Source organism: Podarcis liolepis (genome assembly GCF_965112155.1).
Source record: "Podarcis liolepis genome assembly, chromosome: 16".
In the NCBI taxonomy this organism is placed as follows: Eukaryota; Metazoa; Chordata; class Lepidosauria; order Squamata; family Lacertidae; genus Podarcis; species Podarcis liolepis.
The window spans coordinates 43,129,171-43,154,039 of record NC_139567.1 but is presented as its reverse complement, the minus strand read 5'-3'; the positions used below and the strand labels follow the sequence as shown (position 1 = coordinate 43,154,039).

General features: G+C 44.3%; 1 protein-coding gene across 5 annotated transcripts in view; it reads left to right on the top strand.

The window, feature by feature from the left end:
- The window catches only part of EFCAB5 (EF-hand calcium binding domain 5), a 46,008-nt gene extending 22,305 nt beyond the window's left edge, over positions 1-23,703 (top strand). For all 5 annotated transcript variants that reach the window (XM_083479773.1, XM_083479775.1, XM_083479774.1 and 2 more), the window contains exons 7-21: positions 2,810-2,909; positions 3,672-4,430; positions 6,777-6,863; positions 6,974-7,066; positions 7,889-8,103; positions 8,915-9,071; positions 10,966-11,255; positions 12,262-12,434; positions 13,684-13,912; positions 14,139-14,291; positions 17,036-17,142; positions 19,547-19,800; positions 20,904-21,136; positions 21,232-21,328; positions 22,858-23,703. In XM_083479773.1, coding sequence (XP_083335899.1) covers positions 2,810-2,909; positions 3,672-4,430; positions 6,777-6,863; positions 6,974-7,066; positions 7,889-8,103; positions 8,915-9,071; positions 10,966-11,255; positions 12,262-12,434; positions 13,684-13,912; positions 14,139-14,291; positions 17,036-17,142; positions 19,547-19,800; positions 20,904-21,136; positions 21,232-21,328; positions 22,858-23,084 — 3,174 coding nt within the window. In that variant the 3' untranslated portion in view covers positions 23,085-23,703. The remainder of the gene's footprint in view (positions 1-2,809; positions 2,910-3,671; positions 4,431-6,776; positions 6,864-6,973; positions 7,067-7,888; positions 8,104-8,914; positions 9,072-10,965; positions 11,256-12,261; positions 12,435-13,683; positions 13,913-14,138; positions 14,292-17,035; positions 17,143-19,546; positions 19,801-20,903; positions 21,137-21,231; positions 21,329-22,857) is intronic.
- Positions 23,704-24,869: the final 1,166 nt, after the last annotated feature.

Here is a 24,869-nt window from a genome sequence, read left to right as displayed (position 1 = left end):
GAACGTTTTTCCTTTGGTGGGGAATATGCATTGTTTGGCTGGAGAAGTGCAGAGTTGCATTCAGAGAAGGCTGGATTTCAAAGGACGCTTGCATTCCAGTTTGTGAAGCAGTTCAGGAAGTCTGAAGAAATTTCTACTCCTCACCCCCACCCCTCCTTCTGACACCCTACATGCCCTGTCCTCAATGCAAGAGCCCCAGGCCCCATAGCAGGCAGCTGGCTGGGTCTGATGGGAGTTGTAGTCCAAAGCGTTTGGAGGGCTCCAGGTTGGCAAAGGCTGGACTAAAGCAAGGAAGACAGCTGCCTCTCATCAGTCCAGCCCCTTCCCCAGGTGCTGCTGCCACTTCTACTTGCCAAGGAGCTTGGCTACCATCCAGCCAACTTGGGCCCGTTGCCAGCTCTCAACGGCCAACTCCAACCATTTGTTCCCCTTTGTCAGTACAGGGGGAAAGCGACACAAAACCAAATTACTCGGCAGCTGCTAGCCTCACAGCCATCCAGCTCACAGATTTTAACTTGCAGTTGTTTGCCAAAAAGAGCCAGCGTGGTGTTGTGGTTAGAGTGTCGGACTAGGACCTGGGAGACTAGAGTTCGAATCTCCCCACTCAGCCATGAAGCTCACAGGGTGACCTTGGGCCAGTCATGACCTCTCAGCCTCACCCACCTCAGAGGGTTGTTGTGGGGATTAAATGAGGAGGAGAGCCATGTATGCCACCTTGAGCTCCTCAAAAAAAACTTTGGGGAGAAAGAAAGAAAGAATCTGTTTCATTTTTGGTTTTTCAGATTTGCACCTGGTGAACTACCATGCTGTGCTATAATGGGAAAGAGACGGCAGAACTGGAACCGTGAAATAGCAATACGCATTAGCTCATTATAAAGTCGAAAAGCCACGTTCCTTTGGGGCTGCTTTCCTTTCCTTTAACCATGTGTTTCCCCTCCATTTTCTGCCCCTGTTTCCTCTAGAGTTTTCCTGCCTTTGTCATCTCTTTGCCCTCTCCCTGGGAGAGAAGGACTCCCTTGTGCTGCTCCTTGCCACAAGGCAGTGAGGCCGGCTGGTTATTTTCCTGTCCCTCCGAGATAAGAGACAGGCTGCTTCCAGGGTGCCTGGAATCTGTTTAAGATAAGAACTACATGCCCAGAGCGTATTCAGAGCCTGAGCCGTAAAGCGTGGAAGCAGAGCCTTGGAGAGCAAAAAGTGGCTCAGATTCACAGCACATTGGCTATCAACTGTTATCAGCCATGACTAAGGTCCTAAGTGTCTGAGTGACCTGTGGGCCAGTCACCATCTCTCTCAGCTTAACCTACCTCACAGGGTTGCTGTGAGGATGATGTGCAGAGGGGGAGAACTGCATGTGCCACCATGAGCTCATCAGAAGAAAGGTGGAGTATAAATATTATAAGTGAATAAACCTCCATGCTCAGAAGCAGTCTATCCCAAGGTACTAGATGTGGGGGGAAAGAGAAAGCCGGCCCCTCCGGGACTTGTTTGTGAGCTCATTAGAAAACCAGGTGCTCAATTTGATGGTTCTTTGGTCTGATCAAGGGTGAATTCTTACTGATACCACCACTGTAGGTTGGTGCTAAAAATACCACTTCAGATCACAGCAACACAAAGAACTGTAAACTATTAGCAAGCCTGGGGGAGTCCAGTTTATGTGAGGGCTGCTGTATGCAGTGAGGGGAGGTATATTTTAATTTAACCTTTTCCTCCCGTGCCACGGTCCTGACAAAAATTGCACCCTTCTGCATCTTCCACTGAATGGTGTTTGTGTTGTTGTTTTTAAACTGGTGTGAAGTAACACTCTTAACATCAGGTCTAGTTTAGCCTTTATTTGTAGATTTCATCTTGCTTAGCATTTTCTGGAGATGCTGTAAGCCCCCCTTTGATTTGAGCAAACATTTAGTGACTTGAGATGTGTGAATTATTTTAGCAGCAGCAGCCGTAGCATTTAAAATAGGGTTTCAAATATATTTTTCAAATGTTTTAAGTTGGGTGTTCTGTTTCCATAAGATTCTTACCTGCCCTTGAACCCCTGTGTAGTTCAGAGCTTGCGTTCCAACTTCAGTGATCTACTTTTCCACCACCCTCTCTGTAAAATGGAGGATTTCCCCCCATTTGGGAACAACTCTATAGCTGTCAAGTGTCCCTTATTTGAAGGGACAGTCCCTTATTCCAGCGCCATGTCCCGCTGCTGTCCCTTATTGATGGATGTCCCTTAAATGATGTCCCTTAAATTTCAAAGGAAGCAGCTCCTCTCCCTCCCTCCCTGCTGGCCAGGGAGGCTCCAACTGTGTTGCTTGGCTGTGTTGCTCACCCAATAAGAAGTCTAAGAATGACTGGGGGGGTGGAGCTTGCATGCCTTGTGTGTGGCTAGTTAATGCAAGCTGAGGAGGTTTTTGAATGCTGGACGCCATTTTGTTGCACGTGCTGCTGCAAACTTTGCAGTGCAAAGCCAGGCCGGGGAGCCGTCTTAAGTTGAGGCTGCATAGGCCTTGTGGTGCATGTGATTCAGATTCTATTCAGTTGAACCTCTGGTTACAAAGTTGGTTGGACAGTGTTCTTGAAGCTACCAGCATGAGTTTGACCAGACTGCAGGAGGACAGGAAGACTGGAGTGCCTGGAACAGGTGAGGCTGCAGGTCCCTTATTTTGGCTGCTGGTCCCTTATTTTCAAATCTGTAAGTTGACAGCTATGCAACTCTGATTTCACTGGCCATCCAGTGTGGTTTTTGTAGTACTGTACATGAACCATCTAGAACTCAGTGGGAACTGGCAAGGCTTAAAGTTATCTCTGTGCTCTTCTTTCCTAGGTGGGGCTCTTGGACAGACAGAGGATATTATCTTTACTGGAGGTCTTCTTCTACAACTGCTCCCCACAGCACAAGAAGGGATTCCTTGACCCCAAGAAATGTAAGGCTGCTGTTAATTAAAGGGCAAACACCTGGTTATAGAGGAAAGTTTTTGCTTGGTGTCTGAAGATATAAAATGATGGCACCAGGCAAGCCTCCTTGGGGAGAGCATTCCACAAGCAGGGAGCTATCACAGAAAAGGCCCTATATTTTCACCCTCCAGACCTCTCATGGAGGGGACACACAAAGAAGGACCTCACATGACAATTGCAGGGTCTGGGTTGGTTCATCATATCTCTGTTTTATACAAATTTTAATGGTCTAGTATGTTTATGTTTTAGGGACACGGGTGCCGCTGTGGCACAGAGCCTAGGACTTGCCGATCAGAAGGTCGGTGGTTCGAATCCCCATGACGGGGTGAGCTCCCGTTGCTCAGTCCCTGCTCCTGCCAACCTAGCAGTTCGAAAGCACATCAAAGTGCAAGTAGATAAATAGGTACTGCTCCGGTGGGAAGGTAAACAGCGTTTCCGTGCGCTGCTCTGGTTTACCAGAAGCGGCTTAGTCATGCTGGCCACATGACCCGGAAGCTGTACTCCGGCTCCCTCAGCCAATAAAGCAAGATGAGCGCCACAACCCCAGAGTCGGCCATGACTGGACCTAATGGTCAGGGGTCCCTTTACCCTTTACCTTTTTATGTTTATAAGTGAAAGTTGCTTGGAGACCTTAGTAAATAGCAATTATTATTATTATTATTATTCCTCCATTCCCGTACCATGCTTCCAGTTTCAGGGTATATCAACAGCACCACCCTTTCTTATCCTAGGGCCAATTATAGAACTGGACGATATAGAGGTAGCTGAGTTTTGGGGGAATATGGAAGATGAGCAAATTTCAGAGAGGTCTAGCCTCAACATCCCGTCGGGTGAACTTGGATTATCTGAGGAATCCATTGCCCTCAAGCTGCTCTTGAAAGATATCCTGTCTGACATGGAGATGACTGCACCTGAAGACAGTGAGGCCCCTGAGGGGTCTGCAGCTGCTGACCAAGAGAAAGCCGGGCTGGAGCAAGAGGCCAGCCATGTAGGAGAGGAGGGTGAAGTCGTTCTGGCAACAGCCCTCCAAGATGAAATGCCAGCTGTAGAGCCAGGATCTGGTGCAGCAGCAGTTCAGGAGGAACAAGATCCAGCGGCCTCAGCAGCTGCAGAGTCAGCCGCCCAAGAAACTGTTGTACCTGCTGGCAAAGACGTGGTGCCTGTAACCACCCGGGTATCAGCACCAGTGCTACCTGTGGAAACCCTGGAGGCTGACAGGAATCCGCAGCCCACAAGTTCTGCTCCTGCTTCCCTCTTTAACATGCAGCCTGGGCTACAGCAGACACAGAACGAAGAACTGGGCCCTGGCCAAGAGCCTGGCTTAGAGGGTCAAGGTGCTGCTGCTGCTGCTGCAGGGCAAAGCAGTGCAGAAACAGCGGCAGCTCAGGAGGAGCCAGGAAAGGAGCGAGAGCCAGGCAGTCGGGGGCAGCTGCACAGGAGCAGCGAAGGTGTGCCAGGTCCAAGCAAACGGCCAGGACAGAAGCTTTCAGGTACAGTGTGTTCTGCTGTGAAGCAGTGTTGGGTTTATGTGCTGGTCTCCCATGGGTTGATGAACGCCTTGCACTTCAGTAGCAATTAAACCAAGGGCTGCAGAGCATGAGGGCATCAGAAATGACCTGCAGTCTCATTCAGTCCAACCCAGGAACGCGCTTTATAGCAGGTCAGACTGCTTGTGTTTAGCAGGGATGGGAGAACGGGCCATGAGCCCGGGTCAAACAATATGCTAAGCCCTAGCTTATCAGAGAAGACCATACTGGGAAGTCTGCTTATACCATATCTACACTATGGAGCTCAAACATCTGTGCACTGCACACCCACAAGCAAAGGCTTTGTTGTGCTCCTGCTGCTGGCTAATAAATGGATACATTCTGGGTTGTTTTAGGATCAGCTGAGGTGGCTTCAGATGCCAAGGACATTTGCGGTGACGGTTTCTGATAATGACCACCTTTCATGAGCTTTTGCATTTGTATGGAAACAGGCTGAGGAGGCAAGAGAGACACTTAGGGCTCATCCACACTGACCTCTGCTCTGCTTTCTAGTCACAGGTCTGGTTTTTCTAGCTCCACATCTGAGCATATATATATTTTTGTCCCAGAGCTTTCCCTGTGAAAGCATGTGTTTTACCACTGAACTGGAGCAAACGGCAATCCAGGGGAAACCTGATTGCCATTTGCTGTGATTTGTGGGCGAAGTGCCAGGACACACACAAATGAAAAACTCCACTGCGACCCAGACCTGTGCCTAGCAATGTGGCACAAAAGGAAGTGTGGAGGAGTCCTTAAAGAAACAAAACACTACTCGGTCCCTTACCTCCCCACAACCATCACTCAGATCAGAGCTTCATTTTGGCCTGTTCTCAGAGCTGGTTTATGCATTCTTAACTCAAGGTGTGGCTCATCAATTGGATTTGTTCAACCAGAATGTTCTGTTCAACAAGAGTACCCACAGGTAGTTAATGAAAACAGCTTTTTAAAAAAAATATAACATGCACATATCCATGCTCTTTGAGTCACAACAATTCAAGACTTCACTGATTTAGATCTCCAAGCTACATATTCCAGATCACCACTTATCAGAAAAGGCAGGCATTCGCATGATCCCAAGGGCGAAAAGCCCAAGTAAAAAGGAATGTTTTTGTCTGACACCTAAGAATAGGTAAATATAGTGTTGCGTGAGCCTCCCTGAGGAGAGCGTTCTACAGTCAGGAGCCACCACGGAGAAGTGCCTCAGCTGATTATTGCAGGGTCTGGCTCGGTTCATGTGGGCAGAGGTGGTTTTGGAGCTGTTTGGGATCCTGAGCCCCATAAGGCTTTATAGTTCAAAACCAGCGCTTCAAATTAAGCCCGGAAACTAACTGGTAGCCAGTGCAGTTATGCTGGAATTGGTGCTGTATGTCCGGAGCGTCCTGCCCCATATAAATGTTTAAAACAAATGCATATATAAAAATTAAGCGTTTCATCACATGCCAGGTCAGATCACACCATCTTTAAGGCTCCTGTTTGCTCCAAAATATTATAAGCGAAAAAGAAACGTGGAATCACTAGCTAGGGGCCAAGTATTGAATAATGATTAAACCAGGACCATGAAGGAGGCAGATTGAAGTCTCTGATAGCAGGGATCACTTATGATCATTTCCTTTAGCATTTCCAGTTCAGTGATCATGGCTCATGCTACTCAGTCAAGAAAGAGCGCTGCTGGGCTCACCTGAGGGCTTCTCCACCCTTTCTAGAGTGTTAACACTGCTGGCCATGATGGCCCTTCCCTACTGCTCCTAAACAGGCCTGCCACGTCATCACAGAAGGCTTGCTACGCCACCCTGATGGGGCTCACCAAGCCTCAGGGTAAACAAGGCAGGCTGCACTGGATCTGGGTAGGGGGCAAAGGTGTGGAGAGTCCCAGGACACGAGGAAAGCTGGAGCTGGGAGCTCAGAGATGCTTATACTTTCAAATGGGGGGTGGAGAAAGAGATACGTTTGCTACAAGCTGAACCAAAAGCTCATTTTAAATGCTAAAGAGAGAAGTAATCAAGATGCTACAGATCTGGCTGCATCTTCTTAGCTCAGAAAGAAATCACGGCAGTGAGGTGCAAATGTAAACCACAGTTTACATGAGCTTAACATCTGTTCAGAGCAATGCACAAAAGTGCCAGCATTGAAACACACACACACACACACACACACACACACACACACACACACACCTGCCACAGTTCAGAACTGTCCTGCAATCTCAAGTAGCTTTATCATGCAACCAGCTCTGGCTAGCTTCTGCTTTTGGGGCTTGATCTTGGTCTTCCATCCTTGCTATTCACAAACATTGTTTTCTTCCTCTCTTAGTTTCAGATTTGCTCTCAATGCCTAGTGGACTAGACAGCGAGACATGTGAAAAGGCACCTCAGAAGATATATGGAAAGATATGGTCAGGTGATTGCACCCATCAGCATTCTTCAACATCCTGTTTCTACAGTCTGCATGTAGCTGTCGGAGCTCGGCCTCTTTAGCAGCTTGTTTTGTGTTGCCTTCCCTTCCTGCAGGTGACCTTCAGACTGCTGACCTGTCCTTCGTGTACACCGACTATGGCAAGGAAATCCGGGAGGACTGGAACAATGAAAGCACCAGGTTTCCAGGTGTGACGTTTTATTAGAGCACCATAAAGTAATCTGGTTTAGGCTACACAGGAGTTCATTCACAGGAATGCCCCTGTAGTCCATTTCTGTGACAAAAAAGGACTTTGCTTGTGAGTAGGGATGGGGGTGAAATCTGATTCAGTTCACATGTAAAGACAAACCTACCATGCTTGCACTTTCTGAAACAATGCACAAACCGAAACACAGCCAACCTTAAGAATTCACACTTCTCCAAATTTTGCAGTTCTGTTCTCCAGCCAAGTAAGTTGTACAGAAATGCATACAACTAGTGGAAAGTGGTGAATTTCAGTATGGGAGCTGTGAGCAGCAAATGCATTCATGATTATCGGTGCTCACAATGACATCCAGACTGTCATACATGATCCTGCTTTTGATATGGTTTGAACTTGCAGAGTTTCCAGGGTGGGAATACCGCTTCATTTCCAATCAGTGCATGTCCCATAACTTCTTGGTGAGATCCTGTAACATTTTATTCCACAAACGTTCTGGTGATTTTTTTGCCTTGCTTTTTTTACACTGTGGCATGAGAGCGCCTCTCCAGATTTTGATGATGCTGTAACATTGGGGATGCATCGCAGAACATCTAATAAAGCAGACTAATGTGCGGATGGTCCAGTATAAACCCACCACTAATACATTATTATTGGGCCAATGACATACTGCTGCTTACACCTGGAAAAAAAACATTCTGGAGCGACCGTGGGTTCTTCTGCTTACTTATTTTTACTTGTTGAGCCATGAAAACACCCACAGCTTCAAATCTGTATTGCACAGGATGTAACCTTCCCTCCTTGCTTCTAGACCTGCGCATGAATATGATAGAAATCCAGGCCCGTGGGCCCCAGTCTACCATAAGCAGCTTTGACAAGGAGTCCCTCAACCCGCCACAGTTTGTGCAGCTCATGGAGACCTTTGTTGGTGAAGAAACGACTCTGTCAAATGTGAAGAGGCTTGTGGAGTTTGTGAAGGAAGGTTACGTGCAAACAGAGAAAGAGAAGATCAGGCAGATGGAGAGAGTAAGCAGCAACATCATTTCCCAAAGTATTTTCTCGGGTTATTGTTCGATGAAGCAGGACACAAATCACCTGTGTGGAGTCTGCCTAAAATCCATGCAGTGAAAAAGACAATTGTCCTCATTATATGCATCTGGGATGCTCCTCTGGGCCTTGGGAGGGTCTTTGTTTTTTTGCAGGTACCCTTACGCAAACCCATAAGCCACTGGTGGGGATTGTGTGGCCCTCCAGATGTTGTTGTAGTCCAACTCTCAGTGACCCAAACTGGCAGGCTGAATGGCTAGGGAGGGTAGGAGTCAGGCATGTCCCAGGACATTTTGCCTCTTGAGGGAAAGCAGAAAATGACACACACTCTCTGAAGCCACTTGCCAAAGCCACCCTCCCACCACCCCCTCCACCTGCCAAAGCTGGCCTCCATCACTACCACTGAAGGTGACAGGGGAGAAAAAAGTAGGCCAGAGAGGAACAGGTGGTGGCAGCAGCAGCAGCAGTGGGCAACAAGTGCAGGAGGTGGTGAGTGGCACAAAGCATTTCTCGGGGACCCTGCCAACTGTCCCCTATCTTCCACCGGAGGCAACTGCCTCACCACACCTCACAGGGGGGCTGACCCTGACTGGAACTGGAGTCCAGCTACAAATCCCCCATTCCTGCCACGAGCCACATATTGTCAGAGTTCAGCACACTCCATCTCCAAGCTTTTTCAACCACCATGTTTCTTGAGTGTCTTATTTATGCGTATGTGCTGAGCTTGTGCCCATGAACCGCTGCAACTGGTGATGTGCTGTCCTTTTTCTTTGCCTTCTGTCTCTATCAGATCCACCAGAATTCTTTCTTGGTCCGGCAACAGCTCCTCTTGGCTGCGCTCTTTGAGAAATGGGATAATGAATGCTCTGGGTTCTTGGATATGCAGGAAGTGGATGCTGTTCTGTCCACCTTTAAGGAAGGGATGGAGCAAGAGGCATTAAACAAAGGTAGGAGAAAGGCTTTCTGCTACCTTAGTTTGCTACTGAACCAACTCAGCTTGGGTCAGCTGTAGCCTTCATCTTAGTTGCAGCAGCAACAGCAAAAAGCCTTGTGGCACCTTGAAGGCTCAGTAGGGGAGCATCTCCTTCACCCAAATGAACAGCCTTTAAGATCTGCTGGGGAGAGCATGCTTTCCACCATTTACCCAGTCTGCTTCCAGACTGTCACTACTTTCCACACCAGATTCAGTCGCATATGGGCAAATTCAGGTTGCATTAGAGTGGATCTGGAACTTAGCACAAGGAAGCTGCTTCAGAAAATAAAACAAAACCAGGCCTTTGCAGTTAGGAAAATGATGGGAAAAGGCACTGGAAAGTGTAGGATAAAAATTGCTTGACATTTTCTCATATAACCTCCCCACAATATTATCAGAACAAATCAATAAATAGCATCTGCTGTGATCAGTTTTAAACATTGTGTTTGTTGTGATTTAACATAGATCCTGTTCATTTTTATATACAGATTTTATAACTCTTGTTTTAGGGTAGTATTCAGCTAAGTTTTACTCAGAATAGACCCACTGAAATTAATGAACAAGAGTAACCTGGGTCTATCAATATCAAAAAGTTTATTGTGAGAAAAACTTAAATGGGATAATTATATGTGAGCTAACAACTATGGCAAATCCTGAAGCTGAGAGATGCTTTGCCTGCCATATGATATCAGTATTGACAGGGTCACTCAGCTGCCCTTTGCTCCAAGAGGCACAGAAACAGGATAGCTGCCCTGATCCAGCCCTTAATTCTCATTGCCCATAAAATTGACTGGCCCTTGAATATTTGAAGAGGATTTTATCTTGCTCAAATACTTTGTTTTCCTAAAAGTCCCCCATTCATCATCTTGCCCTTTAACCTCATTATACATATTGATCACAGACATATGCCATTAACAACAGATTTCACATTTCTATTTTTTCCTGTATTGATTACCTGTTCACCTGATATACCAAACACCTGGAAGCTTTTCTTTCTATTCCTGGGATCCCCACAATTTTTACTTGTGCATGAAATAAAAAATGGAAGCCCGGCAATCTTCCAGAGAGAACTGCATAGGCCAAAAGATAGAATAATAAGATTTTTCTATTTATTGTCTCTTTTTCTGCACTTCCTATTGAGAACTTTTCTTTGAAAAATAACAATTTGGAAAAACTGTACAAGAGCTCCCTCTTGTGTGCAAAAGTATATTAGCAGCAAGACGTCATCTGCGGGTGAACACAGCAAGCCACTACTAGGTCAGACCATTCAGTATTTCCTACTGACAAAGGCTTTCCAAGGTTCCAGGCAGAAAAAGGTCTTCCCCACCCTTGCTTCTTAAAGTCCTTTAACTGGAAATGTGTGGACCGAACCCAGGACCTTCTGCATGAAAAGAGGGTGCTCTTATCACTGAATTATGGCCCCTTCCCAAAACATGAAGCATGAGAAGTTAAGATTCACCCCCCACCACCACCGTTTTCTATAAGATTAAGTTCAAGGATCAAGTTGTTCCCAACAACCCGGTTAAAACTGTATTAAAATCTGTAGCTATTTTTCAAAGCCTCAAAATAAGAAGTAAATAACCACACTGTGTGATCCAAGTTTGGGGGGAAGGAACGATGGCCACAAGATGTAGGTTGCCACTGTTGTAGTCATCATCCTGACCACATGGCTGAAGGGTGGGGTATACGCTTTTCATAACGAACAAAAAAACAAAGGAGAGCAAGCACCTGCCTGCTGTTAAAAACTATTGGATCTGTTCCTTCTCGACATTTGAAGGACACTGGTGTGAAGAATGAACTAGGGGAAAGGTGGGCATATGGGATTGCTTGTGGTCCTGCCTGATCCTTGTTTTTCGCTACCTGCATAGCCAAGCTGCAGCTCCCCATACCCCAGTGGCATCCTAGCGGGATTGTGAAGTTATCCCAAAGAGACTTCCAAACTTACATGGAGCTGGTTGTCTCTGAGCTCACCGGCGACGAAGACGAACTGCTGGATAACATCGTGGAGTTTCTCATGATGGCAGTGGAGCGAACCCACACAGAGCGATTGCGAGGCAGTGCGCGGAGGAAGTGGCTGCTCAAGATCGAGCATGCAGCCATGACTAATGGAGGGTGCATCAAACCGGTGTATGATGTCCTATTCAAGGTTCTTTGTCGGGTGAGTGTTTCTGACACAGTCTTTCCCTACATGGAAAGGCCAATGTGTTTGGGGGTTTTCCATTTTGGGGAAGAAGATTAGCTGCATTGATGGAGGGCAGATTAATCAATGACCAAATGGTAGCAAAATTACACCGCCATGTTCCTGGTAGCTATCACTGGGCTTATATAACCAAATGATGGAGAGAAACGAAGAGATGCAGTTGACTTCTGGCAAAATACTGGCAGAGTGCTGGGCTAGGTAAACCTTGGTCTGAACCAGCAATGGCATTATGTATGGCGCAAACTCAGGTACTGAGACAGATTCATGCTCCTGTGATTCCTCTAAGCAGTGAAGACACATTATTGTATTCAAACAACTGGAGTTCTGTGCCCAGTTATGGGGTCAGCCATTCTAAGAAGGATGTAGACAAAACACAAACAGAGGAGGGCAATAAAGATGGACATTTGGACAGTAAGTCTTGTGAAAAGAAGTCTGAAGGAAGCGGATTATGTTTGGCCTGGAGAAAGCTGAGGTAGATTATAATAGTGCTGTTGAAATACTTGAAGAACTGTGTCACATAGAAAAGAGCAGATACATATTCCCTGTTGCCCCAGATATGATTGGCTTGTTACAAGAGGTTAGGTTTTGACCCTCTTAACAATTCTATTAAATTGTGGGATAGTCCCCAGTGTCATTCACCTGCTGACATGTTGTCAGAACCTCAACTTGCACATACAGGTTTTTAAGCACAGGTTGGATGGCCACCTGTCATGTATGATCCAGTTGAGATTCCTGTAGTGCAGGGGCTGAACTAGATGACCCCCGGGATCCCTTCCAACTCTGCACTTGTATGATGAATCCCACAAAGAGCAGTGGGACTTGCATGCCTATGAAATTGTTTCAAATGAAGAAGCATGCAGACTTGGGGAGAAACAGAATGAGTTCCATGTAAATGAGGGCTAGCCAGGAGCATGGGGCATGTGTATAAAGATGACTGGCTGAGGCATCTGCCTTTCATCTGCAGGACACAGATGCCCATGGAGACACCAAGAAGATCAGTGCTTACATCGCCCTTTTGGAATATAACTTGGTTTCCCCAGAGCGAGGAGATGTTCTCCTACACTATGTAGCATGCACAGAGGATGATGCTCCGTACGTCCTAAACCAATCACTTTTCATGGACATGGAAGGAGTCAGGTAAGAAAAACACCCACAAAGCTGTTTCCTTTTCTTGGGTGATCATTAGGCTTAAGTGTGGGAAAGACTGCACATTCAGTATGGGTGATTATATTTATGTGTTTAGCATAGCATGCATTTTTGGTTCTGCATTTTAACATGTAGGATCTGTAATTGAAAGTTAGGAAAGAATCGCAAATTCTTTAAGAGACAATTAGCAGCACCTATTGTCAGAACAGAGGCTTGCATAAGAGAAACAGCATTAACCCTCTGTAGGCAAGAAGAAAGTGTCTTATTGCGCTTTCCACTGTGAGTACAGAAACATCACCTCTTGAGAACAGAAAAGATATCAGAGAGCAAAAAGCCTCCTCCCTCCCATGCCTCCCTCAAAAATCATAAATGATAAAGTGGAGCAAAATTATTTAATGCCAATTGTGAGTCATCCTTAGGGACAGGGACTGGTTCACATTCAAAGGTGAACCTACCCAGTTTGGAGTTTCCAAAGCAACACAAGACCTGAAATGCAGCCATGGTTTGAAATGTGCACTTCTCTGAATTTTGCAATGAAAGTGTAAAACATGTATATACCTGTACTATGGTAAAGTGTGCATAAAAATGCATATATTAGTAAAAGTAACATACACAATGCACTATATTAGGGGAAATTGATTGCAAACTTGTACATATTAGGCAACATTGGATACAAACGTGTATACTAGGAGATGAGTTTTCATGGGGCCTTTTTTATATTAAAAAATTGCAAACTGATGTGGAAGTGTGGAGAACTGAATTTAAGACTGAAGAAAAAAAAAGAAATGGAGAGAAACCAAAACTGACAAATCAACCTATCCCTTGCTCTCATGCAAAATACACAAGAAATCAACCTGGGGGTCAAGGTAGACGCGTTCAACCATGCTGGGTAAACTTCCCAGAAGAAGAATAACTACAAACAGAAACAAGACTCATTTTCATCTCGAGGTTAAGCAAGGGACTCAAGCAAGAGAAATGAAGTGTCACAGCAGCAAAATTAAGGTGTAAATTCACTCTTCGTTACATGGGAAATATGAAGGCAATGGATTTTGCACTCTCAGTGATGGGTTTCTTATGACCTCTTCTGACGAGACCCATTTCCCCTAACAAATTGCTCTTTCCTGAGATGAGAATGTTGGGAGTGTTCCTGTCCATGCCTGCTGCTATGATGTTTTCTACCTAGGCACTTGACTCCTGAAAGCTTCTCCTCTTCCTCTTTTCCATTTCTCTTTTCACTTAGCTTTGCAGCAGCACTAGATGACAAGCCAATCCATGTCCCCAGAGTTCAGCTGCATGGAAACATCCACTTCTGGAACCAGGATCGCCCCCTGGAAGAGAGGAAGGGCTCCTTCTTGGTGCTGCCACTTGAGGATATCCGAAGAAGAGTCTTTGGTGTTCTTGGTCTGGACACTCTCCAGGACAAGAACGAGAAAACCATCTTTGTGCCCCACGAAATCCGTTTCTATCAGGTGAGGGCAGCAGGGAGGCTGCAAGGGGACAGCCATAGTCACTGCGTGAGGGCCTGGCTGGATTCTGTGAACAATGTTCATTCCTCTGGAGTATGTGATTGCAGTGGCGTTGCCTATAGGAGTCCTCTGCTTCAAAAGCCCCTTTGATATGCTTAGTTTGATAACGTTCCTGCTTTAAAATTGTACATTGTTCCCAAACAAATTGTAACATGTGTTCATCCTCTAGGGGATTGCAAACACGTTCAGCATAGCCTACCACCACATCCGCACCAAGGAAAGCGTCATGCAGGTCATCATCACGGCTCTGGGATGGCTCTTCACCCGTGTGTCGCACCTTCAAACCATCACTACGTACTTCATGGAGCCTGGCGAGGACAGGGTAATATGCTAGCAATTGCAAAGAGGACTGAGATAAAGCATGTGGAGCACTTAGGAAAAGCAGAAAAAGGGGGCGGGACTTTTCTATTCATTTCCCCGCCCCCCCCCCCAGTCTTTTTCTTTTAGGAACATAGGGAGCTGCTTCATCCTGATTCAGACCATTGGTCCATCTATCTCAGCATTAACCACACTGACTGGCAGTGGCTCTCCAGGGTTTGAGACATTCCCAGGTCTATGTGAAGATGCTAGAAATTATAACTGGGACCTTCTCCAGGGAAACAGATGCTTCATCACTAAGTTGCAGCCCTTCCCGAACTGTTTTTCTAACAAATGGTACCATCTCAACCTTACCGCCATACACCACCAGAGGGCTGGGGTGGGCTCTGGTGCCTCTAACAATTACAGTGGTACCTCGGGTTAAGTACTGAATTTGTTCCGGAGGTCCGTACTTAACCTGAAACTGTTCTTAACCTGAAGCACCACTTTAGCTAATGGGGCCTCCTGCTGCTGCTGTGCCACCGGAGCACAATTTCTGTTCTCATCCTGAAGCGAAGTTCTTAACCTGAAGCACTATTTCTGGGTTAGTGGAGTCTGTAACCTGAAGCTTATGTAACCTGAAGTGTATGTAACCCGAGGTACCACTGTACTGTACTTGACAGGCAGTCATTTAGCGGATAAAATCCACACTCACTCCAGGTCCTGTGGCATTGATAGGAAAAGCTTCACCTGCTAAATTTTTGCCTGTGACAGTGCTGTATTAGGCATAGGAGGCTTTCCAAGTCTGTTCCACACTCTGTCTCCACATGTTTATCACCTCGGGTCTTCTCTTCAGCGTACAGAATATCCAAGGTGGTAGACTTCATGAGAACAGAGACCGAGAAAACAAATCAGAAAGTAAACATCATCTTGCCCATTCTGTGGCTTTTAAAAATGCAGGGTATGTCACTGCGGTGCCACACTGGATGTAGATTACACCATCAGCACCAGCTTCTTAACTCATGGGTGGAGTTGAGTTTAATACAGTGAACTGCAGACTGGGGTGGTCAATCGGTTATACTCCCATCTGTTGCTAGACTCCAAGGTTCCTGACTAGAGGAACTTCATCTTGACTACAGGTTGGTAGCCATGTTGGTCTGCCGTAGTCGATACAAAATAAAAAAAAATCCTTCCAGTAGCACCTTAGAGACCAACTAAATTTGGTGTTGGTATGAGCTTTCGTGTGCATGCACACTTCTTCAAATATCATCTTAACTGTTGTTGCTCCTCTTTGCATTATGAAATGCAGCTTGAAGTCATGGCAACATGCACTTCTCCTGAAAACGTTTAAACAAAAGTCTTGAAAAGAAGTACAAGAAACATCTCCATTGTGTCTGATGGTCCTACCAAAGGCTTTGTGCAAAAAAAACAATGTAGAGTTGATGCAAAGGTCTTCTGTGGTTAGTCCTCAGGCTATCAGCAGGTGGAGCTGATGCATTACTTAACTCTTCTTCAAGGGACTGAAGATTAAATTCTTACTTTGCAAGAAGCGTCCTTTGATATCAAGATGGTATCACGCTTTTGGCAGCAACCTAGTGCCTTCCAGATATTCTAGACTACAACTTCTATCACGCCCAGCCTCTTGTCATAACCCAATGACAAGCTGAGCCCTCATTGACAGTATCCAAGGCTGGCATAAGGGCTCAACATTTTGCAGCACTTAGCAAATGCTCTCACAACTTAGCAGGTGGTGAGCCTTTGGCCATTCTCACTTAAGCAATGCGTGTTGTAGCATATTAGACTAGAACCTGTGGCCCTGGCTTCTGTGAGAGGCAGTTTATTGTTCTTCCACCCCAGTTCCAGTGAAACATATTCTTACGAACAAACCAAATCTGGTTCTGCTCTGTTCAAACACTAGCATTCAGTTAGCATTTAAACACAAACTTACCCAGTTTGCACTTTTTGAAACAATGCAAAACCGAAAAGCAGCCATCATTTGAAATTCTCACTCCTCTTAATTTTGCAATGCAGCTTTCCAACTAAGTGATGTGTACAAGGATGAATATGCAAACTGTACATAAAAATGTCTATATTAATGAAAATAGCACACACAAATGCATTATATTTGGGGGGGGAATGCTTTACAAAAACGTGTACATTAAGCAAAATTGCATAGAAAATATGTGTATGAGGATAACTTTGTACTTACCATATTTTTCCATGTATAGGATGCCCCCATGTTTAAGATGCCCCCTATTTTTAGGTCTGCAATTTAAGAAAATAGGGGAAGATTGCCCCATGTATAAGATGACCCACAGTTTTTCACATATTTTTTAATGAAAAATCCTAGTCATATACATGGAGAAGTATGGTAAATACTGATGAATTTTCATAAACTCTTTTTTAAATGCAAGCTGATGGGGAAATGTAGAGAACTGAACTTAAGATGGGAAAAATTAGAAACTGAGAGAAACCAAAACCGACAGATTCCCTTACCCCTATTTACGTATATGTATGCAGAAAACTCCAGGTTCCACCCCTGGCATTTCTGCTTGGGACCCTGGAGAGCTGCTGCCAATCAGAGTGCACAGTACTGGGCTAGGTGAGCAAACAGTCTGGCCTGGCAAAGTTAGCTTCATATGATTCACTGGCCAATAATCTGTATTGTCCCTCATAATTTTTTAGTCTTTCTCCCCTCCCAAAATATTTACACATCTATTCTTGAGGTGTTTCCCACCTGACAAGCTCTTTGCACTTTCACTTTTCAAGATGCATGACTATACCTTGCGTAAAGTAATGACTGCAGATCAGAATGAGCCCCTGGAGGTCCATCTCCCTCCAGGTCCTGTGGTCAGAAGAAGAGATAACATATTCAGGTGAGCTTTATTATCATCATTATTTTAAATGTATTGGTCCCCTTTTTTGCCATGGCAGCTCAAAATGATTTACAATATAAAGGGCCTAATTATAGGTTACATTAATGATGTAATTAGCCACCATGTGGTGGGTTCTTAAAATGTTTCCAGCCACACAGAGGTCCATGTATGATTGCCTCATGAATGCAGCACACATGGAAGTGTAAGCATTCCCTCCCGAGCCACTCTATTTTGCCTGCCTTGCTGTGAGGTGAGGTGCAGCCAGGATGTAAGAGAGGACAAGGTTCAGGTCAGACTCTGGGAAGCACAAAACTCTGAAGGAACAAGCTGAAACTGAGCCCTTTTGTTTAGTAATAGCAGCAGGTGCAGCCTGATTGTTGGCACCACCAGAGCTGCAAAATGTAGCCTTTTTCCAGCAGTTTCCTACTGCGACGAAGCAGGGGAGGCTCAGGTCGTCTAGGGTCTTCCGCAGTGGAGACCTCTGAATCAGAAGATGGCAGTACCACATCCTTGATTTGTGGTGGGGAGGGGACACTGGCCCCACATATTCTTCTGGTAGCAGCACCTCTGGGGCTAACCCTGTACTGCCTTCCCTTTCAGCTCCAGAGTCCCCGCCTCTAACTTCTGGTCCCTGATAATATTGGTGAAAAGCACAGTATACATTTTGTTTGGAGAATCTGGATTGTCGTCTGCTTATAAACATACTGGTTGCAATCTGGGTGCCAAAGCATGCTTGAGGCACTTGTTGTGGGTGTTGTCAGGTGAAACTCTGTATGAACATGGGGCTCTGGCTCCATTTGATTACTGGTTTGAGGGAAATTGTGCTTCTTTGTCCATGGCTACCCCACTGGTTACTGCATCAAAAATCAGCTCATTTCATGGCACTCGCTTCCACATCCCGGGCTTAGTATTTGGGGTTGCTGTTGGGTTGCATGGACTTCAATAGTCTCCTTTGGAGTAATGAAGTTGTGGTTTGGAAGCTAAGAACACTTGCCTGGCTTTCTCGAGAGGCAACAAACTCATCTTCCAAAGTAAACCATGTTGTTCCTTCAGTTCTTATCAAATACTCTTAATTTTCTTAGCCACAACTCCACAGGCTTATCTGTTCAATGCAGCTTTCCAAAGGGGTTGAACTTAGCCAAAGAGTTGTCTGCATGCCTTTGGAGTCCCCTGCTTTTTGTTAAATTCTACAAAGGAAATTGTTCTTATCTTGCAGCCTAGTACAGCTGGCCAAGTCTCACTGCAGATTGTACCATGGTGGGAGAGGAAGTTACAGTGGGGACTCTAGGGCTGTGTACACATCACCATACAGCAATGTCAACCCCCACCCCCCCGCCATTTGGATTGAAGCTGGTTTGGTGAAAAACACATCAAAATGCAGTATTTCATTAAACATGTAACATGTCTCTCCCATATTGGTCTCTACAGCCACACTACACTCCTCCATTGTCTCTTGAGACAAACTGATGCCAACAATATGTATTGTGGCTAACTTTGTGTGTGTACGCCACTTCCCTAAACAGCACACTGGATTCAGAGGAAACAGGAGCATGAACACATCCCAAGAGTGCTCATCTGCCATCCTTGCTAGATTGCAAGGCAGAAAGTACCATACAACAAGCTTTGTATACTCAACATTGACTTTAGGTTTGTGTCAAACAGCTTCTACAACAGCAGGTTGGCTGGGGCAAAGGATATTGTAGAGCTGGGAAATGTTCAGAAAACGGCAACCAAAATGATCAAGTGGGTTGGAGCAACAACCCTATGAGCAAAGATTGCAACATTTGAGACTTTTTAATTTAGAAAAAAAGACGAGTGAAAGGGGAACATGATAAACGTGTATAAAATGATGCATGGTGTGCAGAAAGTGGGAAGAAAGTTTTTGTCCCTCAAAGTCCAGGACCTCAGTCGGGTCACCCAATGAACCTGCTTGTTGGGGAAGTGACACGGGAGAGATTTGTATCCCTCTCATAATACTAGAAACCACTGGGGGCATCAAATGAAGCTTAAGGTTCTAAGATTTAGGACAGACAAAGAAAGTATTTATAGAATTTGCTTTGAGATGTAATGACGGTCACTAACTTTGATGGCTTAAAAGAAGATTAGACAAATTAATGGAGGATAAGGCTATCCTTGGCTACTAGCCACAGTGGCTATGTTCTGCCTCCAGTGTCAGAGGCAAGATACCAGCTTTCATAAATCACAAGTGTGGACTGGGCTGTTACACTCGAGTTCAGTATCTGTTTGGTCACTGAGAGCAAAGGATGTTGGACTACATGGGCCTTTGGCCTGATCCAGCAATGCTCTTCTTATGTCCTCATGGTTTCATATAGCAATTGATGCAGGAGCAGACACTATGATGTAGAGTCTGTGATATTATCATTGGTCATCTCTTTTGTTTTAGAGATTACCTGTTCAAGTGCATAGACTGTTCAGTGGTGGTTACCACGTTTGTGTTTGAAGAACATCGTATCGCAGTTCCTCTGAGGAATCAGATGGGCCAGGCCATTGCAGTGTTTGACATCAACCTTGGAAACCGCCAAAGGCTACCAACCTGTGAGCACAGAGACCTGCAGAAGATGCTGAGGACAATACAGGCTGCCGTTTGTGAGATCCTGAAAGAGGATTCTGGAGAGAAAGATCCATTCTACGTCTTGGGTATTGTGCATCTTAGATAGCAGAAAAATTCTACTGGTGCTGGTGGTAGTCAAAAAGATTCAAGATATTTACACTCCAGAGCATATTCAAAGAAAATGGGAGCAGGGACAGGAAGTTGGACAGACTTGGCTATATTGCTGGTTGAAACTGTGGGATTATGATTATTGGAATAAAACTTCCAGCACCACTGGTAACAAAATTTGCTTTAGTTAATTTCTAAAAAGAGAGGTAGGGCTACCAGAAAATTTCATCCTCTGAGACCTGGAAGTCCTATTTGCTAATTTCAGATGCATGGAGACAAGCTGTGGTTTATTAATGGTGAGGAAAATGTACTATGCACATGCTTAGGACCCTATCTTTTTTTTTTTTTTTACTTTACAACATCTTAACCCAAAGCTTCTGGAGCTGATAAATGGAATCAAGCCTTGAAACATGTTTTACAATCTCAAAGCAAGAGTGTGCAACTGTAGAGCTGTTTTAATTTTGCACCAGGGTACTGTATCCATTGTGAGCCAACAAGTTAAAAACGGCAAGTCTGTGGACAGTGCAAGTGTGTTCTTCTTATATATATTCCAAGCAGAATTTAAAATAACATAAAATGATTCAAAGTTCCTATAGGAATGGTTCCCTAGGTACTCAGAGCATCTATGTAGATTGGCAGTTTGCGCTGGAGATGCTTCACTTTTTCCCCCAGGGTATGGTCTGAAGTCATATAAGGCCACAATCTAAGCAGATCTGTGCCTCTACACAGCTCAGTGCTATAGTGTCTGCTTTGCATGCAGAAAATCCCAGGTTTAATCCCCAACAGTATCTCCAGGTAGGGCGAGAGAAACTTGGGACAGCTGTTGCCAGTAAGTGCAGAAAACACTGAGCTAAATTATACCAATGGTCCAACTTGGTATAAAGCAGCTCCCAGTGTTTCTATAGCCTTAAATGTGGGTGTAGCCAGGATTTTTGGTAGGAGAGGCAGGCCTTTTGTTGGGGGGGGGCAGAACCTCAGTTAGCTATGTATTTCTATTGATTTTTATTGATGGGGGGCAGCTACCCCTCCCTGCCCCCTTTACTTAAAGGCTAATTATTAAAATATTGGCTTGTCATTCCAGAGGCAGAGTATGTGGGGGACTGGAGGCGTGGGGGAGTCCTCTTCTACCGATTCATGCTGCAGGAGTTACAGAATTGCATCTGGAATCTCGACCCTTTCTCTTCCTTCAGTGAAATAAGGTGCTTTGAGAAGCCACCCAGCCTAGTGCATACAATACTTAAGTGTGCACTGCTGATTTTGTACCCCCAGTGGGCTGGTACGCAGGAGGTTGAGGACTGGAATTGTTGCATAGAGGTGAGAATCCTGAAAAAGCATGAAGCCCAGATTTCCCAGCCACTCTTTGTGTTTTTCTCATAAACCTTCTAACATTTATGTTACTTGCACTACAGAAAATTGATGGAGAACTTATTGAAAACATTTGCTACTTTGACCCAACTGCTGCCTATGTGGAGGTTCGACCAGAGACTCTGTACAACTGCCTCCATGGTAAGTGTATTACATTTTACATAATTGTGGAACTGCCTGATGGGATTGACATAAGAACTCTGCTGGATGAAGTCAAAGGTCTACATAGTCCAACATCCAATTTCCCACCCTGGACAAAAGGACACCTATAGGACGTCTACAAACAGGACATGGGGATCATAGTTCTCTCCCACTGCTGTTCAGTATAGGGTTGCCTTATTTCAAAAAGTGAACATCAAAAGTTGTTGAGCTCAAAAAAATGAGCTGCCGACATGGGCTGCTGTACATCTGGATTTCCCCAAACATTTCAGCATTTTCTGTCCGGATGCTGTTTATGAGGGCTTAATACCAGCTATGTCCAGGAAATTCCGGACATATGGCAACCCTATGACAGTAGAGTGCACTGCCATCATGACTAGTTTCCAATGGTAGTCTTATCTTCCATGAGTTTGAAAACTATCAAAGTTAATGGCTGTGGTGACCACATCTTGTAGCAGTTAATTCTGTAAGCTAGCTGTGCCTAGTTGGGACAACAGAGTAGCAAACAGAACAGAAGGGAAACTGTGCGCATGCTGCACAGAACAGAAAGGGAAACTTAAAACTTAATTCCTAGTTCACACAAAAGCCACTGTATACTGTATTCATGGCTCTCTGTATTCAAGGCTTGCTCTTCCACTGCTACAATTGAGCTGGGTATATACACTGTATTTCCAAAGCACATTTGAAGCATTTTTCCTTCCCCAATGAATTTTGAGCATTGTAGTTTACCCCTCACTGGGTTCCCAGCAGCACTTAACAATCTACAGTGCCCATAATTCTTTGAGGGGATTGGATGTGCTTCAAATGTGCTTTGGCATTATGCTTTGGATTCAGATTTCATTCTACCTTTTGTTCATACAGCTAACTTTGTTCTGAACTTCAAATGTGACTGAAAACATTCACTATATTTTCAATTTAAGAACCAAAGCCATGCTTTTCTCCCAGTCTGGCTTTTCCACCTGCTGTTGGGCATACCAACTCAAGTCATGATGCAGCTGTTAATTAGGAGTGGCATAGCTTGCAAACTCTAACCACATTTAAGGAAAACTCATTTTGAGACTGCATCCCAACTATACAGACCTTAATGCATAATGCTGTTAGCAGCTGATTTAATGTGCAACTATAATCCATGCGAGAGCCCCAACCAACAACTCAACAATCCACCATAATGTCCATTCCAGGTAGTTGTTGATGAGAAACTCACTAAATGGGATCTAAATGTTCGTACACAAGGTTTTGTGCACGCACCAGCAAGTCCCAGAAATCACTCCTTCCCACAAGGTCCTGAAGAGCAGAACTGGAAGGAGCACATGAGGTCACAGTCAAAAGTGGAAATCAGTCAAGTGAAACATCATGGTCATGAAGCTATGAGTACACCAATGATTAATTTTAGTGAGGATTTGCACAAAGGGATAGCACATGACACCAGACATCTTTGCTGAATCGTGCAATGGTAGACCTGGAATATGTAAGCCAACTAGCATGTTGTGATTTTTTTTAATTTCAATTAGGTGCACACAGAAAAGCTGTGTGGAAGTTTCGCTCAGCTCCAATGGAGTATCTCTACAACTGGGTGAACACCTGCCTATCATTAATAGAGCTGGCAAAGAAACTTCAGCATCGTCAGAGCATGGCAACATCATCTACAGCTCTCATCACTCCCACCCTGTCTCGGTCGCTTAGGTCATCTCAGATTTCAGCAAACACAAACTACACTTTTGCCACTGCTTTAGTTTAAAATTGTTTTGTGATTTAAAAAAAAAAGCATTTAGAGAATTTTTAAACACCCCCTTTTATTCATAGTGCTTGTCGAGTGTGTCCATGTGCTTTTGGATGTGAAATTACCGGTACACTTCTTTGTCAAGCTAGATAAGAGCCTTAAAAATGTTCAGAGGTAAATGTTCTGATGCAATAGGTGGAATAAAGTGACCTTCAAGGGCCAGGTGGATTGCTCCCAACTTCCATTTAATTCTGACAGCAGAGGGGGGGATTAGAGGGAAGGGAAATTACAACTTGTACCTCTTTCAAGTTTACACAATTCACAAATGATTAAAAAGAGCAGCAGGCAGAAGGAGAAAAGAGCTTCAAAATTAAATTGTGCATTTAGCAAAGCTCTTCTTTCTGAAGTGGCTTTTTAGAAGTCATTTTAAGCCTGACATGATGAAGGGACAGTTTGTGTTTCACTTGTTCCCAAGGGGAAGCACACCTACGCTCTCATTTTAAGGCAACTAAGAGCTTTTCCATTGGCTAGAGCCTGAGATGACAACACCTTTCAGTGTTCTGATGCAAGATTCCATCTTTGCAATAATTTATCTTTCAGCAGAATCTTTTTTTAATAAAATTTGGGGAAATTAAAAGTTTTCTCTCCGTTCTTTAGCCGACAAAAAACAATGGCATATCTACCTAATATTCTGTAATTTGAGATTATAGGTTGCTTTTAACGTTGCCTGATAAATTGATTACAGTGTTATTACAATTTGTGATTCCTCTGATTATCTGATGCTTGAACAACAGCAAGTGAATATCTGCAGGGGGCCAGGGGGGGTGACATTTCAAGCACTTTGCAATGATGTTCCTGGGAACAGTGTCCTTAGCAAAACATTGATACCAAAAGGTCTTTGTCAGCTCAGAATTTGTTCACCAGCAATTCTGCACTAATACAAATAGCTTTTTCTAATAAAAAAAGAGGGTTGGAGATGTTTGTATATGTCTACATGATGCATCTTTAAAGGTTAAGCGACAGATGAGGCTATGGACTACCTGAAAGGCACACCAATGCACATACAAATGAATCTGTATACCGGAATGGACAGTGTTGTGTTGGTCCTGGGTTCAGGTTCTTGCTTCGTTGTAAACCTCACTGTGAGGTCAAAAACTAGGCAGAGTATTAGGCGTACTAGGCATGGAACCCATAAATCTTAAAATCAATTACTCATGTTTCAATCAACTGGTTATTCTAGGAGTTAAATTTGCATAAGGTAAAAGCAGTGTTTCTGAAGCAAGAAGCATATTATCTTTGTTGTCAGATGAAACAAAAATTTGTTGGCAAAACCGAAAGCTTGCCACTCCTGTGGACATTTTGGTTCATCCTAATAAAGGTATTGCCCAACTGTAGATTTTAGAAATTTTGAAGTACATAATAATATCAAATATTTAAGCTTGCACACATTCTTTGCATCATTACAAGAATGGGTGTTCTAAATTAATAAATAACAATGCACATTTTATCTTGTATAGACTTGTTTTTCTCATGATAAACAGGGTTTTTAAACAATAATAATAATAAAAGCACCCTTATTCTTGTGCATATTTCCTCATGGCAAGCATAGTTGTTTTAACACTACTGTTACTAATAATACTAATAATGCCACCAGGCTTATGTTAGCAGTTAGGAAAATATCCTTTTGTAATGTTTAGTGGAACGTTTGATCTAATTTTTAATGGTTTTTATTGCATTGTTATATGGGTATTGATTTATTGTATTTCTGTATTGCATTCCATTCAAATGTTTCTCAAAGCGGCT